We start from the raw sequence: 18,518 nt of genomic DNA, 5'->3' as shown, positions 1-18,518 counted from the left end.
TCCGAACATTGGCAGTTATAAATGTTAAAGTCTTTGAAAGTCGTTTTGTTCTTTTTGTAAAATTCCAAGTCGTGTTCTTGTTTAGCTTCCGTCTTTGTATGTTATTTTTTCTGGCTTCTCATATTGTTCGGAGTTTATGTAAACTTTACGTCCGAAAATGTTTTCTATTGGTTTTTGTCCAGTTGCAGAATGGATTTCAAAATTGTAGTCGTAAACTGCTCCCTCTAGCAATTCTTCAAAATTACTATCTATGTCTGCGGTCTTTAGGCGTCTTAAAATTTCCGAAAGAGTTGATTAAGACCGTTTAATTTGTCCATTCACTTTGGTTGTGTGTAGATTTTAATCAAATTTAAGCTTTTCTGTTGCGCCAAGCGACTTAGGTCAAGAAAAAACTAAAAACATTGAATTAAAATAAAATAATTGTTTAAAATATTATATTTAAATTATAAAGTTTTCTTTTTATTGTGTAAAAATACATACTCTAATAATATTTAACATACTCACCTCAATCTATTAGTATAAGCTAAAATTAATTATGCTCACCTCTTTTTGTACATACATACATCCTTACATTATAACTATTTTATGCCGTTAGCTTAAGAGGCTTTACCAGTGTGACGTGAGATTTAGTAAATTCAGCTAAATGCACGACATTTTTGTGCATTACTAATTTGCATTAACATGGGTCAATTGCGCAAGTAAATGTAAGTTAAGCCCGCTAATGCATATTAGCGTGATATGCGGAGAGTTCACTCAGATATGCCCAGAGTGGGCACTCTTTAGCCCTGGGGTTAGGATTGTGACATTAGAGGGATCTTGCGAGAGAGAGGCCGTGAATGGGGAACCGCTACGATTCGTAGAGAATCCTTTACGTATTATTTGAAGCTTTGTGTAGCTGATTGCCATAATGCACCCATATGAGGAACAGGCTTGTATAGATGCGATAAGAGCGACCTTTACTTTTAGAGTTTTGTTTGTTCTGGTGGGAAGTTTCCTTAACTTGCGAAATTTCCTTAATTGTGAATTAAGGTATTTGTTTGCATCATCCTCAACTTGAGTTAGTATGGTGGTAACTGGCTCTGCAACTAGTAAACTTAGAAACCCACCGAATATAGAGTATTGCGCTAGAAGGGTGGTTGATATTTTTTCAACAACTTTAAGCAATATTTGCGAAATAAGGTCGCTTCCTAATATAATATCTATTTGAGATAGTTTGTTGCAGTTGGGCTCTGCTAGCTTTAAGTGTGAGTCTTTTTGCCAATCTCTGCTACCAATGTGATAGCTTGGAAACCCATTTGTTAATTGCGGTAGGACTATAGATTCTGCTTTAATTTGCTTATCCGCTTTGGGGGAAATGGGGCAGATTTTATCTGAGTTTTGTATTATTTTGTATTATATTATTTTATTTTAAATTTGGTTGTTTTGTTGGCAATTTTAGCTTATTTTATGCCTTGAACGCAATGAATGATCGTTGTGATCCTTTGTCTATCAAGGCTCTGAGTTTGAACAATTGAACTTGATTCTCGCTGTGTAGCGAGTAGTTTTTCGTGCATTTGAGCGACCATGCTTTCTTGGCAATTTTCGGGATTTGCTTTTGAAACGAAACCGGTGGTTCTTTTTGTACTATTACATATATGCACCCTTTTGGGGTGAGCTGGGAAATGTGCTGTAATGAAGCATTGAGTGATACCTTTTATGACAATATGTGCAATTGGATTTGCTTTTGCAATTTTTATATGACTGCGCATGTGACAAGCAATTTGTACATAATTTTTGTGATCTTTAGTATTTAGAACTTCTCGCAAGATATCAGTTTATGCCCTCTTGTGCATAGTTAGCATGACGTATGTTTTTTTCCGTTCGGATGTCAACAACTGCCTTTTGTAGAAAATTTAGTTGAAATTTTTATTGCCTATAGCTTGGGGTCTATTGATGCCTCGATTTTGGTTGTGCTAAATTTTTTAGGCTCTGATTATTTTTTGATTACTCTTTCCACTATTACATATTGGGTGTACAGTGTTCTGACAGGTCTGAAGTTTTTTCATCTGCGTAACACTGCATCCAGGCGACCATATGGGTGCGGCGTAATTGAGGACCGGCCGACCGATTGCCTTGTATGTTGCCAACATTTCTTTGTCTTTTCCCCGTGTGCTGCCGGCTAGCGACTTGAAAATTGTGTTCCGGCTCTGTACCTTGGCGATAATCGCGGTCGTATGGGGAGTGAAGGAGCATAGACTATCAAAACTTACACCTAAAATCTTAGGATTATTGACAGTCCGAATTTTGACGCCATCGATTGCAATATTAAACTCAAAACTATACTCCTTCGTCCAGTTCGTAAATATGGTAGCGGTGGATTTGGTGGGGGAAAGTGTTAGGTTCCGTGCAGTGAGGAAACGAGAAAGGTCGGAGAGGTATTTGTTTACTTTTGAACACATGCCATCGATTCCATTGCCTGACGTCAATATCGTGCAACTCCCTCTGGTGGCTGAGGGAGTTTCGAGATGTAGAAGTTAAACAGTAGCGGGGAGAGGACACCACCCTGCGGAACACCCTGTTTAATTCTTCTCAGTTTAGATGTTTCACCTCGAAATAGTGCGGATGATTGTCGACCGCTCAGGTAGTTCATGGTCCACCTCTTCAGTCCTAGAGGAAGCGTAGTTTTTTCGAAGTCCTGCAGTAGCGTTGTGTGTTTGCCCGTGTTAAAAGCTTTTGACAAGTCTAACGCTATGAGGATCGTTCTCTCATAGTGTGGTTTATGGTTAAGGCCAAGAACTATCTGGGCGTTTACGACGCTAAGTGCTGTGGTGGTGCTGTGAACTTTTCGGAATCCATGCTGGTGGCTGGCTAGGCTCAGGTGGTGAGTGAAGGTCGGGAGAAGCAAGGCCTCAAGGGTCTTAATTACTAAGGAGAGGAGAGTTATCGGACGATAGAAGGAGGATGTTGATTCCATCAGGGCCAATGGATTTGGAAGATTTCGATTTGTTGATGGCATTATGAACTTCCTCATCGGTGAAAGTAAGTGGCGCGCAGTCGATTGGCATTTTGCGCAGCCGTCGGTTAACACATCGCTTGGTTTTGTCTACCGAAGGGTGCAGTGTAATTTGCCATCTAAAATAGATCGCGCACTTCTTCGGGGCCGAAGAGGCATGACCATTGAATTTAACTTTAACTCCGTCGTCATGTCTCTTCGGGTTAGACACAGCCGTGACAGTAGCCCAAAGCTAACTCACACCGGCGGAGAGGTTGCATGACTTCAGATGCTTTATCCATTTCGTCCGCTTATGATGGTTTACCAATCACCAAATCTTCAAATTGAGATCCCTTACTCGGGGTTTCCCGGGATTAGCATGGCGTAAGGTGTCGCGCTAGTTAATACTTTAACCACAACCTTATGTTTCAGTAAACATTAAGGAAAAATCATCAAAACAACTTTATCTTAGAATAGAAGCGCACTATCAGTACAACAAACAATAACACAAATAGTTATTTACTAGTAAACAACCAGCATCTCAAGAGGATGAGCAGCGATAAGCATAGCCTATATAAGAAACTGGAACAATAGCCTCGAGGTCACTTTATCATTATCGACTGCCGAGTAACAAGTTACCACTTGTAACACTTGTACAGTTTAAGTGTAATATATTCAATGTTGAAGTACATGTGTATACGGTGAAATATTATACAAATAAAGGATCAGTTAGAACCAATCTCATTGGCTGACTTAAAAATATATATTTATTTTATTCCTAACAAGTAAATAAATTAACTGGCGCCCAACGTGGGGCAGCAACAAAAAAGGATCATCAATAATATCCTTAGTCACTCTGCCTGAAAGGGTAGAACCTAGTCCCTGGAAAAAAAAGGATTCATTTAAACCATCCAATAAGTTTACCAGTGCATCATCCCACACAAATCTGAATATGTTTAAATCAATAACACAATTTAACGGTGATTACAACGAATACAGAAATTGAAGGAAAGTAGCAACCACATTAATGGAAGACATACGACAATTCGAAGGATATAATATATGTATATGCCCAAGCATTAATAATGATCAGAGGAAAAATTACTGGCAAAGCAGCACAGATCCTGATCAACCACAACGTAAAGAGAAACTTCCAAGACATCATCGATAGGCTAGACGATTTCTATACCGACAAACGACCAATATACGTTCTGGAGGAAGATATGACGAAAATACAACAAAAAGAACTACCACTGCATGTATATTATGACAATCTGAAACAAGCATTGAATGTAGTACTATCCAAGATGAGATGACACACAAGGAAGAATGAACAGTCCAAGTAATGACACAAGAAATCCAAGTTAAAGCAATCAGAACATTCGTCACTGGACTGAGAAGTGTAGCTATCAAGGATGCCATCTATGCACGAGCCTGCACAACATTAGCAGATGCCTACAGTACCGCCCGTACAATGCAACATGATTCACGCCATCAGAACCTTGAGTACATTCCACGATACAAACATCATCAGAATCATAATTTCAGCAATCAACATCAGAATAATTATTCTTGTCAACAACAACCCCCAGTTGCACCAATGGATATCGATTCATCCACCATATTCCGTAGACTAACGAGACAAGGTTACAACAAGAATCAGGAACAACCATCACGAAATCCGCAGCCTCGACAGAATTATCAAAATCTATTTAAGAAAGTAGCAGGAGCTTTGGGATACAAATGAGAACGAGATAATCCAAGTCATGCTAATATACAACCGAAGAATCAACGGATCAACCAAATTACACACGATCAACAATCAAATACAGAATATGAACAGGAAGAATATTTTTTATTCTAAGGCATGGGTTACCAACGCTTGTAAGGACCACAGAAGAAGGTAACTCAGTGTATATTTTAATTGATAGTGGTGCAGAAGAAAATTATGTATAGTAAATACAAAATTCCCCCACGCAAAAAGGATAGAAGTAGAAAGTAAAAAACAAGCCCCTACTTTACGCGGTAAGTCATTAATTAAATATAAAAAGAAAGTGAATATAATAGGATTCAGTATGGAATTTTTAGAACTCGATACCTTACAAGATTTCGATTTCTTGATAGGAATTAAAGGTTTAAAGCAAATGAAAGCAATGATAGATACAGAAAGAAATTTATTAATTGTAATTGTAAAACATTACCCTACGTAACTACAGTAGAGGCAGAAATCAGAACAGGAACAAATAATCCTATTTGGGTCAGACAGTATCCGGGGGGTACCCAGGTACCCAAGCGGATAGAGCATTTGTAGAAACTAAAATAAAAATATTATTAGATAATGAAGTAACACAGCCAAGTAAAAACCCGTACAATTCACCCATATTGACAGTTTCTAAAAAAAAGGAATGACAAGCAAGGCAACCCAAAAAGACGCATGGTTATTGACTTCCAGAAGTTAAATGCGCTGATACATATCCCATTCCGGACATCACCATGATGCTCCAAAACTTAGGAGAAGCACAGTACTTCACGACGTTAGATTTGGAATCAGGATTTTATCAAATTAAAAGAAAAAAAAGAAGACAGTTAAATAACAGCATTTTCAATAAATAATGCCAAATATGAATTTCTACGACTACTACTGAAAAACGCACCGTCGATCTTTCAAAGATGCGTTGACGACATCCTCAGACCATTCATAGGAGTATGCGCATACGTGTATATAGATGTCCTAATACATATGTTCAGCAAACCCTGAACAACATATGAAAGATATCACCAATCATCACATGATGAAAAGTCAAAATTTTTTCAAAGACAGACAGAATTTTTAGGACATATAATTAAAAACGGTAGAATTACAGTAGATCCAGGAAAAATAGAAGTTATAGATAGGTACAAAATTCATACAAATTTGAAACACGATCTTTCTTGGGAAGGTCCTCATATTACAGAAAATTTATAAAAGGATTTGCATCCATAACGAAACTATTAACACTCTACCTACGAGGAGAGAATGGTAATATTGCAAAGAATAAAAGTAGCTCAGTACATGTAAAATTAGATGACGAATCACTTAAAGCAGTTGAACCACTAAAAAATAAACTAAAAGAACAAATAGAATTATTCCAACCAGATTTTGGAAAAGGATTTGATTTGACTACAGACGCAAGCAGTCATGCGATTGGAGCTGTATTGTCACAAGGCAAGAAACCTATAGCATTCATTTCACGTACATTAACGCGAACTGAACAAAATTACTCAAAAAACGAAAAAGAAATATTAGCAACCGTTTGGGCACTCAAGAAACTTGGGAATTATCTGTATGGTCTCACTAGTAATACTACTATTTACACAGATCATTAATTCCTAATTTTTTCAATATCAGAGGACAACCCAAATTCAAAATTAAAACGATGGAAAAATTTTATAGAAGAATACGGAGCAAAAATTAAATATATTAAAGGAGATTTAAATGTAGTAGCCGACGCACTCAGCCGTCAAGTAAGCGTAACTACGTACGATTCAATACACTCGCAGGAATCATCCTCGTCAATCAGAATTAAAGATGTCACAAATTGTGATAAAAAAAATGTGAACAAAATGCATTAGAAAGAGCAGCAATGTTTTGCAAACCACGCGAGATTTTATGTTAATTATGTCACACCACAAGACTTGATAGATACACTAACGAAAATTATCAAACCTAATATCACGACCGCATTTCACACTAAACTAGAAACCTGGTATGAAATTCATGATATTATAAACTCTTCATTTAATATAGAGAAAAAGGTTTTTTTGTCAAAATCTATTAAAGGACATTACAAGTGAAGAGGATAGAGAAAATATAATTAAACATACGCATGAAAGAGCACATAGAAACGCAAAAAATAATACATTAGAGATACTAGAAACTTGCTATTGGCCAAATATAAAAAATTTTGCAATCCAACTAACTAGAAATTGTAGCTTTTGTAAAGACAACAAATACGAACGCCACCCGACAAAACAAGTTTTTGCAAAAACACCCATACCCGAAGGTATAGGCACACAAATACAAATGGACATATTTGAAATCGATGAAACAATGTGTCTCTCATGCATAGATAGATACTCAAAATACGCATATATGAGAAAATAAAACGACAAAAGAGAATTCTACAAAATATTAGAGGAAGTACTCATACAAATATTTCTATTTTGTAATAAACTAATGACAGATAACGAGACTATATTTAATAGCATAGCAGCAAAAGCTCTATTCCAACGGCTATATATTGAACATTCAATGACCGCAGCAAACCATTCAACATCGAACGCTCAAGTTTAACGGCTGCATTCAACCATTCTAGAAATTACTAGAATTCGCATCAAACAAAATAAATCAACCGCGACTGAAAAACTATTCAACGCAATCAAGGTATACAATAGAACGATACATTCCGTCACAAAAAGGAAACCTATCGAATTATTTTTTGAAAGAAGCAAGACTAAAGGAATAAGAGAACTGATCGAAAATAAGCACGAGTATATGCTATCATACCACAATAAAAAACGAACACAAAAGAAATAATGGGTTGTCAAAAAAGTCTTGCGGTATTTTTATTGAATTTTTTTTTGTATTGAAATTGAAATGAACTTTGATGACTCATGCCCAGCTCTTGACCGATGCTACGGCTGCTACTATGCCGGTCTCTTTCAACCAATTCAGCGATTTTATCGCAATTTGCGACGACAGGCCTTCCGGAGCGTGGCGCATCTTCGACCACCTCTACACCAGAACGAAAACGTTGAAACCATCATTGTACGGTGGAAATGGAAACTGTATCGGGTCCATAAACTGCACAAATTTTATTGGCGACTTGAGATGCATTTTTGCCTTTATCGTAGTAGTACTGTAAAATATGCCGTATTTTCTCTTTATTTTGCTCCATGTTTGCGACGCTATAACTTTATAAATGAGCTTTCCAAAAAGGTATAGCATGACCCGATGCGACGAATAAAACTAGAACTACGCGCTTTCAGCGCCAACTAGCGAAAATACCGCAAGACTTTTTGACAACCTATTATAAAACAGGACAAACAGTTTATGTGAAACAAAACCGACGAAATAAAACAAATCCACGCTATTTGAAGAAAACAGTACAAGAGAATCGTGAGGACACAATTTTAACAACGGAGGGGAAGATCGTACACAAGGACAACCGCAGAAACAATGATGAAGATAACGCTAACATTAATCCCAGCAACATCCTGAGCTCAGGAAATAACCGACTTACAAGATCGCAAGTACGTGCTAACCGAGACTGACCCATCATTTTTGTATCAAGAACATGAGTACCCATTCCATATGACGAACTTAAGCAAAATACTTAAACCATACTACGAGATCGCCGAATATAAAGGAGAGATGCCTAGTGAAGACGCAACAGAAACAGCATTGTTCAACAGAATAGAAATCCTCAGAAAACAACAACTGAATAATGGACGAGCCAGACGCTCAAGACGATTTCTTTATTTCTTAGGATCGATTTTGAAATTTAGGAGTCCCAGACCACGACGACCTGATTGAAATTAAAACTATACTCAATGACATAATTGAAAATAATAACAAACAAAGACAAATTAATTCCAACTTTGAAATAATGATGAAAACATTTAATATTGGGACGATTAAACAAAAACTTATATTGCAAGAATTATACAAGGAGTTATTTGAATTAACTACGACAATTAATTTCGTGAAGAACGGAAATTTTTATTCAGCAGCAATAAATACGGACGAGATTGAAAGGATATTAGAAAAGGAACAAACTAGGATACTGGTTATTGACATATTCGAATATGCAGACACGCATGTAGGTAGATTAGACGACACTTTCATTGTAATTTATAAATATCCAGTTACTCCATTATCCTATCGTCAAGGCATTTTGAATATGAATAAAATCGTAAGTAAATGTGAAGATAAAATAATATTAACATCTAAATTTAAAAATAATTTAAGTAAATATATTTGTAAACAAGAACCTAATGACAATTGTACAATACTAATGATCGAAGGTTACGAAGTCCAAGAAAATAATGCACTTATTATAGATTTAGGACATGGTAATGTCGTATTACAAGGAAAACAAATTTTAAACGAGAAATCAATTGAATGATTGAATTTAATCCAATTTAATGAAACAATTATTATTGACTCAGAAGTATTCCACAACCAGGAACAGGAAATTAAAGATTATATTATAGCTAATGGAAACGAAAGAATTCACATTCTTGAAATATTGGAATCAGAAAACGAATATCAATTTGACAACATTAAAAAATTAAATAAATTAATACCATTTAAAGAACACCCAATCAAGAATATGTTCATAACTATAGGAGTACTTGTAGTCCTAGGATTAAGTATATCTGTAATATTCAAACTATCTATATATAATTTATCAAATAACTGTGTATCTGAGAAACTACAACGCTACCATAGAACGTGTAGGAATGACTTATCTACTCAAGACTCAAGTATAGATCAGAAGATCCATTTTTCACAAGAGAGGGGAGAGTTAATACTTTAACCTATAACCACAACCTTATGTTTCAGTAAACATTAAAGAAAAATCATCAAAACAACTTTATCTTAGAACAATAGAAGCGCACTATCAGTACAACAAACAATAACCCAAATAGTTATTTACTAGTAAACAACCGGCATCTCAATAGTATGAGCAGCGATAAGCATAGCCTATATAAGCAACTGGAACAATAGCCTCGAGGTCACTTTATCATTATCGACTGCCGAGTAACAAGTTACCACTTGTAAAACTTGTACAGTTTAAGTGTAATATATTCAATATCGAAGTACATGTGTATACGGTGAAATATTATACAAATAAAGGATCAGTCAGAACCAATCTCATTGGCTGACTTAAAATTATATATTTATTTTATTCCTAAGGAGTAAATAAATTAACTCGCTCATAAGCTAAAACGTCTGCTTCGGCTGGGAAATTGGAGCGGAGTGCTGCTATTCTTCCTGCCAGGATGAAGCGAGCGGTAGCTGCTACGATCACCTTGCGGAATTGACGTTCGCCAACGGATACGTCCGAAGGAATGGGTAGAGCGTTGAAGGTGCTCTCAGTAAATCCCGTGAAGTCGACCCTGTTTGCTTTGTTAAAGTTGATCAAGGTGCGGTTGTCCACAGAAACAAAATCGGGAGGCTTCTCGATCGAGATAATTATGGGCAGATGGTCTGATGCGAGAGTTAGCATAGGTCGCCAGGTTATGCTATTTATCTGACCACCACTAGCAATGGCAATATCGGGCGAGCTATTACATATGCTCATAACTCTGGTGGGGGCTTCATCATTCATTGTGCAGAATGTCGAATCGTCAATCTGTTCCGCCAGCTCCATCCCCCTACGGTCATTTGACAGGCAGGAATGCCAAAGATCGTGGTGCGCGTTAAAGTCGCCTAGTACCAAACGGTTTTCACCACGAAGTAGCGCAGCTATATTCGGGTGATATCCTGTTGGGCAACATGTAACTGGAGGGATGTATATATTAAATATTTCGAGCTCGACATCGCCTGACCGGATAGCTATACCCTGATATTTTAGGGTAGTATCCCTACAATCAATGTCTTCATCGATTAGACGATACTGCACGGTGTTGTGTAATATGAAGTCTAGGCCACCACCATTATCTCGCTCGCGATCCTTACGTAAAACGTTGAAATCGGCACAACTCAGAAGATCTGAGCGGCTGTTTAGCTTGGTTTCTTGGACCGCAGCTATCGATACGCTTTCTCGGTTCATAAGTGCAACTATCTCCTCGATCGTGTTCTGGAGACTGTTGCAGCTGAATTGAAGAATGCGGGTTTGTCGCGTTCTACAAGTCAGAGGGGGAGCTCTGGGGACCGTGAAGGTCCTCTGTTGGCCACTCGGGTCAATTCCGGTGCGTAGAACCGGCTGTCGTGGGAGTCGAGGAACAAATTCATAGTGGACGACGCCTTTGATGTCCAAAAATACATCATCATCTTCATCAGCGACCTCTTTCCGGCCCTCCAAAAAGGCCTGGTGCCACCGAAACACACCACTTCTTGCTAAAGCTACATCTGGGTAAGCCGCTTGATCAGATCAAACGTCTCTGATACAGATTTACCGAGTTTCACACAGAATTTAATCGCGTACCTCTGCTCTAACGAACACTGCATTTTCGGGTTGGACCACTCACAGGAACACGTAGCGCGAAAATGTTTGTCCTGACTCTCCAGGTGCTCGGAGACAACTCACCAGCTACTCGTTCGTTAGCTAGGAACGCCCTCTATCGAATCCGATCGGTGCGTGCATGCTCCGAAGTACAGTCGCGGCGAAGAAAATCAGTCCGGACAAACGCTGTATATTCATTTATATGTAAAACCTCCTCTGTCCAACAATACTATCAACCAAGGTGAAACTCATCTTACGCTCCATATTAGGATAGCTCCCGCGACAGTAAGGTCTAAGTAACAGTAACGGACCCGGGTAATTTTCCGGCGAATGGCTGTCGGCACCGTTCCCCGAAATCAATGCAGATATGTTTAATTTACATTACCTCGTACGTTGATGACTGCACAATATTGACGTTGAGAAATGCAATTGATTTCATGTATGTATATGAAAGTCAATCCTTTCCAACGACAATTGGATCTACGAAACCAGATCGGACCCAGATTTTTATCCGACCACCAACTGTCAAGAATTCTGGGACTTTCTTTCTTCTTTATCGCAAGCCTAACATCCTCCCCTGCTAAAGCCAGAGCAAACATATACTAGCTGGACGAAGGAATCCACCTCGGTTAGATGCAAAACATGTAATACAAATATTTGGAGACATCTTAAGACCTATTCAGGTCTTAAAACACGTTAGGAGTAGTCTACACGGTATGTGGTCCCATGCTGAAAACTCACTACTGCACAAATGGCCTTTACGGCCGATTAAAATGCACCAAGCCCACGTGATGCGTCGAAACTTCCCGGCTTTTTAGAACATCTCGAAGCAAAGTTGCTCCTTATCCTCCTGACCCGTGCAAACATTGAGTCCACCCCATTCCTTGAGGAATTTTTCTGCTGCTTTTGCTCCATAACACCACCTCGATTAGATGTAAGATATGGAATGGAGGGAGTCACCTTAAAATCTGTTCTGGCCTTAAGACACATAAGGAGTGGTTACCACGTTAGGTGGAACCAAGCTGCGAACGGAATAATGCGACAATAGTCTCCACGGCTGTGCAAAATGCACTTAATTCGTGTGATACGTAGCCAATATGGAACCTCTACGATCCCACAAAGCTCCACTAGGCAGTATTACTCCTAATCGCAAGTGTTGATCTGACAAAAAGCAGAAGCTAGCGACCTGGCGACCTGGCTAACTCTCGCATCAGACCACCTGCCCAAAATAATCTCGAACAAAAAACCTTCTAACTTTAGTTCTGTGCGTTAACTTTAACCAAGCTAACTGGGTCGGCTTCACAGAGTTTACCGGTAGCACTTTCACCACACTACCCATTCCTACGAACATAATCGTTGGCGAACGTCCTTTCCACAAGTTTCGCAGCTCCTACCGCTCGCTTGATCTCAGCAGGAAGAATAGTGGAAATCCGCTTCAATTTTCCAGCTGAAGCAGTCGCTTAGCAAATGAGCGCGACATCTTACGCCAGGTCGATCCCAGTGATCTCTGCATAAGGAATCTCAATTTGGAAATTTGGCAACTAGTAGACCAGCATCAGTGGACGAAATGGGTAGAGCAAATGAAGTAATGCTATCTCTCCGCCAGAGTGGGCAAGCTTTTTAACAATATCAGTGCACTTCTGAAGATAGTTGCGTCCTAAGTCTGATCGGCATATCGTCTTATGTTGTTGACGTAGTTATTAAAAATCTGTTGATGTTTCTAGGAGCCGGTTCAAAATAACTTAAAGAGTTCATTATGCTCCTTAACTGAGAGCATACAGGTTTCACTGCGGATATGTTCGATCGGAGACATCAAGGGGCATCCTGTTATAGTCCGGAGTGCAGCGTTCTGGCATGTCTGAAGCTTCCTTGCTGCGTTTCAATGCATCCAGACGACCATATTGGTGCGGCGTGTTGCCAACAACATTTTTTGTCTTTTCCCCATGTGCTGCCGGTTAGCGACTTGAGGATTTTGTTTCGGCTCTGTACTTTGGCAATAATCGCGGTCGTATGAGAAGTGAAGGAGCACGGCTGTCTAGGATCACGTCTAAAATCTTAATATTCTTGACAGTGATCGTGCATTCATCAGCGTACGAGGTGATAGAAATTTCCTGGTGATTGAGGGAGTTTCGAAATGTAGAAATTAAACAGCCACGGGGAGAGGACACCAGCCTGCGGACCTCCTGTTTAATTCTTCTCAATTTGGAATTTTTCCTCGAAACAGTACCTATGATTGCCGGCCGCTGAGGTAGTTCATAGTCCACCTCTTCAACCCTGGAGAGAGTTTAGATTTTTCGATGTTCTCAAGTAGCGTTGTGTGACTGACTGTGTCAAAGACTTTTGACAAGTCCAACGCTACGAGGATCGTTCTCTCACAGTGTGGTTTCTGGTAAAGACCACGAACTATCTAGACGTTTATGACGCTAAGTGCAGTGGTGGTGCTGTGCATTTTACGGAAACTATGCTGCTGGTGAATGAAGGTAGGGAGTAGAAATGCCCCCGAAATAGCCCGTTCCCACGACAGTCAGGTCTACGTAACCGGAACAGACCCCACTATTTTATCCTGCTAAGAATTGTCAACTCGCACAATTCTGCCGATACCACAAATAACTTTAATATTGATATAAAACTATTTTTGTACTTTATAATGAACAAAATGCAAAATATAAGTGTAAAAATAATTTTAAATCGAAAAAATACGTACTTGAAATAGTGATAATTTTCAACTTTAACGCAAAAATCTCGAAAACTATAGGTTTTCCATAACTGTACATACATATTCTTGATCTGGAGAATCTGCTCTATCCGACCATACCCATTTTATTCCCGAAATTCTGGGATGGTGTTCTTAATTTTTTCCCAAATATCTCAAAAACCATACGTTAGAGGCAACTACATGTACACACATGGTCAAAATAATAAGTACATACGCCCGTGTAACATTCAATTTCTAATAAATTCTCTTTTATTCATGTTTAAAGAGAAATAATATCATATTTCATTTCATATATGGCTTAAATATCAAAAATTAAGGTATTTGTAATAATACGTACTTAAATTTTAGCAAATAATAACACTAAAAAAATGGCTGGACAAAATAATAAGTACATCAGGTATCTTTGAATGAAAAAATGTATCAGTTTGAGTTTTGTTCTGTTTCCCATGTGATTTTTATTTACTTCTTTCATCAATATCTAGTATATCCGCCATTATTTTCAATTCCTTTTGAGATTCGTTTTGGCATACTGGAAATGAGTTTGTGGCACGTATCAATTGGAATCTCATACCGGATTTTTTCAACAAAATTCCCTAACTGATCCTTATTTTGGAACGATTGCTACCCAATCCGTTACTTTAGCTTCCCCCAAAGGTTTTCAATTGGATTCAAGTCGGGAGGTTGATATGACCATTTAAGACAACTCACACTATTGTCCTGAAACCAATCTTTTATCAACCTCGGAGTATGCTTAGGATCATTATCCTGCTGAAATTTCCATATTAGTGGCATACTTTCTTCAGTATATGGCAGCATCGTATTTTCCAAGATATCTTTTTATTGGAACCTATTCATGATGGCTGAAATATGATGTATTGGTCCTACACCATACCACGAAAAGCAGTCCCAGTCCCAGACTATTATGTTGATGCCACCGTCTTTAACGGTATTTTTTGTAGACTGTGAATGCAATTATTTGCCTTTCGGACAACGGACATTCCGTCAGGTATCATTTCCGAACAAATTAATTTTTGTTTCATCGCTCCACAAGATTTTTGGACCGGACCAATTTGCATGATTTTTTGCGAATTGTAATCTTATCTCAAGTTTTTTTTGTTGCAATTATGGTATTCTTCTGGCTATCCTGCCAGGTAAATTAACTCGATGTAGCCTTCGTCGGGCCACTCGGGAAGATATTATTCTTTCTACCCATCTATAATTTTTTTGTTTTTAAGGCATTTTAAACGTGGAGCTATACAACTGAAAGAGCAAACCATTAAAATAAATCGTCCGATTTGATGAAAATCTTAAAATAATCAACAACGTACTTATTATTTTGACCACTTAGAAACACGTGCATCAACAATCAATTGCCACGCCCACTACAACTATAAAAGGTAATATAATATCAAATTTAATAAAATCAACATGTAGTTGGATTCGTGTACTTCATCAAACATTCAAAATTCAATCATAAATGCAGTCTAAAGGAATGTACTTATTATTTTCATCATATGTGTATATATTTTCTTGATCTGGAGGACCTCCTCTATCCGTACATACAAATTTTAACCCCGAGATCAGGGGATTCTATGCTAAAATGTACCTTAACCCCGAAAACGGGATTTACTCCTCACGCGGCAATTAATTTTGTATTGACGGTGTAATCGTTATTTATTTTTATTCGTTTACAAAATATGGTAACATGTATCTTCTGTTTGCTTGTAATACAACAGTTTTAAACTAATTAATACAAAACAAATGTGTATGACCGAATTAGTGGAGTGTTAGTGCATATAAAAGTTAAATATATACATATGAGTAATTTACATTATATTTTGGAGAATCACGGATTTTAATTAGTTGAAATGGGTAAATTGAGGTCCTCCACATCAGGAAATATATACATCTAGTTTCTGCTGACTTATGGATTTTGAGATATTTTTCTGTTCTGGTGATTGTCATCGCAAACGCAATTTTTCCTGGAAACTGAATACGTTTGAACTGAAATTGCAAATCGCTGGAACTAAAGGAATTGGTAGAATCAAGAATTCTGCCATGTATTCGATAGCTGCGTCACAATCAGTCGGGTTCCATTACATAGTTTCGGCGCATGAAAATTGCAAATTCTAACTTTGAGAGGCAAATGATGCGGCGGCACGCTAAGCCTCTCCAAAGAATTTAGAAATTCCACTGGATAATTCACGGCTTTATCTTCATTGTCAAGACGATCGATCGATTTGTATGAACGCAAACCTGCCGGAATTTGAAAATTGCGCGTACACTCTAGCAATCGTAATTACGATAATTTGGCCAATGCTCGGATAAACATTCGTGATGAGTTCATCTTTCGTTGAAGTGAATTGACAAAAGGCAGGTGCAATTGGAGGATGAAGTCATGTGTAGAAGTTCACGCAAGTGAGGAAAGTTCTCTGATCGCCATTCACTTGGGAAACGAAACGATTATTTTACATATTACTCAAACAGCTCACGACTTCCGGTCTGTGACCAAATATTCTCTGGCTAGCCTGGCTTTGAAGGCGAGCTAAAGTGAGAAGGCTAAACACCCCTCTTCACAGTGCGCTGGGACCCGCCACGTACACAGCGCCCCAGTGAAAGATTGCCAACTGCCTGGGATGAGAGACCCCCCTTTTGATAACGACCATGGCAAAAGTAATAAGGAATACGATATGAGGGCATACACCTGGAACATCCGGGCCCTTGATTGGGAAGGTGCCGCTGCCCAGCTGGTTGATGTCCTCGTGAAAATAAAGGCTTACATCACCGCCGTCCAAGAAATGCGATGGACGGGACAAGGACTGAGGCAAGTGGGTCCTTGGGGCATTTACTACAGTAGCCATATAAAGGAGCGCAAGTTTGGTGTGGGATTCGTGGTGGGAGAGAGACTCCGTCGCCGAGTACTATTATTCACTCCGGTGAATGAACGTCTATCCACAATCCGCATCAAAGCGAGGTTCTTCAACATATCGCTAATTTGCGCCCACGCCCCGACGGAAGAGAAGCACGATGTGATCACAGATGCCTTCTATGAGCGTTTGGAGCGCACCTATGAGAGCTGCCCCTGCCACGATATCAAAATCGTGCTTGGCGACTTTAACGCCAGGGTGAGCAAAGAAGGGATCTTTGGAACTACGGTCAGTAAATTTAGTTTTCACGACGAAACATCCCCAAATGGATTGAGGCTGATCGACTTCGCCGGGGTTATCTGTAGTACTAGATTCCAACACAAGAAAATACATCAAGCTACCTGGCTGTCTCCGGATCGAAAAGCCACCAACCAGATCGATCATGTTGTGAGAGACGGAGGACACGTCTCCTGTGTTCTAGACGTGCGGACGCTCCGAGGTCCTAAACTCGACTCGGACCAATATCTTGTTGCAGCCAAGATTCGCATCCGCCTCTGTGCAGCAAAAAACGCACATAAACAAACACAAGGAAGGAACTGCAGTGGCATGCGAAGTAGCTATTGCATCGTCCGTCGTTTGATTCCAGTGATTGTCATATTCCAGCAATTGTAATTATTTGATAGATTTCACCAAACTGCAATACTCAACATTGACATGAGTATTGAATGTGAATTAGACAACAGTGGCGAATATGGTCCATGTGTTGCCAACTTCGATATTCACTCCTCTAAATTGAATGCTGAATGTTCTGGCATTGTCGTCTGATGAGCGACGCCGATACAATGGATACCCATGCGTATGGATATACCATACGTTGCTTCAAGATAAAGTCCATCAAACGATCTCGCTGATTGATCGCAATTCAATAATTCCGTAATCTATGGCCATTTTGCATTGCAAGTGAATGTCACAAACAAATCAGCCCGTCCATATTTCCGCACGTACAGGTATGTCAACGCGTCCTGCAAGTATCGTGTACGTGCTTTGGGCTGCCAATGTACTTGTATGTTGATGGCAAAAAACCGCCGACCGATATTAGGGCGACTTCTTCGTGGCATCGTAACAAATTTCAACTTGTAATTGATCACTTTGTATGAAACACACATAAAGTTTTCACCGAAATAAAGAAAGCAAACGAACGATAACACTGTGGAACATGTTTGGGGTTATTGTCTGGGGGGTGAGAAATTCCAAGTCGGGGTGATGGTACTAGGTCAGTATAGTAAAACCCTCAAAAGGTTTGGCGTTCGTATGTGTCAGTTTTTTTTATGACCTTTTAAATTTTTTCCTTACCTTGATGTTTTTTCGATTAGTTGTAACATTTTGGCAAAAACGTATTTTTTTTTTAGCTGTTGTACTGTGTAATAAACGATTCAAAAAATTTACAAATAAATCAATTGGAAAACAAAACAAAAAAAAAATTTAAAAATCTCAGGATCTCAGGATTAAAAAAAAATTATATACCCTCCTCAGGCTTATAGTTTTCGAGAAATTTATATGTAAAGTTAAAAAATCTGTAAAAGTAATGCTCGTTATTTCACAATCTTTAACCCACTTTCCACACTTTTTTCAATTAATACATTTTTAATTACACTGAACACATCGAATTATATCCTCTGTGCCTCTGCGAATGATAGGCATCTTGCCGCGGTGCTGGGGCTTAAGCGCAAGGCATTCTCGGCACCCCCCAA

General features: G+C 38.7%; 1 protein-coding gene across 1 annotated transcript; it reads right to left on the bottom strand.

Annotated features, from left to right (window-relative positions):
* Positions 1-3,299: 3,299 nt before the first annotated feature.
* On the bottom strand, positions 3,300-10,389 carry LOC120779721. Its single transcript, XM_040112086.1, has 2 exons — positions 9,967-10,389; positions 3,300-3,368 (listed from the first exon to the last, which is right to left on the bottom strand). The coding sequence occupies exons 1-2, from the start codon at positions 10,387-10,389 to the stop codon at positions 3,300-3,302; spliced, it is 492 nt and encodes a 163-aa protein (XP_039968020.1).
* Positions 10,390-18,518: the final 8,129 nt, after the last annotated feature.

The sequence above is a fragment of the Bactrocera tryoni genome, unplaced genomic scaffold, assembly GCF_016617805.1.
Source record: "Bactrocera tryoni isolate S06 unplaced genomic scaffold, CSIRO_BtryS06_freeze2 scaffold_11, whole genome shotgun sequence".
NCBI classification, from domain to species: Eukaryota; Metazoa; Arthropoda; class Insecta; order Diptera; family Tephritidae; genus Bactrocera; species Bactrocera tryoni.
This window is presented reverse-complemented; position numbering and strand designations above follow the sequence as displayed.

Excerpts from the sequence above, each read along its gene's own strand:
- LOC120779721 (XM_040112086.1), bottom strand. The coding sequence starts at position 10,389 with ATGGAGCTGGCGGAACAGATTGACGATTCGACATTCTGCACAATGAAT. Across the intron at positions 3,369-9,966 it reads ATTTCCCAGCCGAAGCAGAC|CGCGACACCTTACGCCATGC; the intron begins GTTTTAGCTTAT and ends AGTATTAACTAG.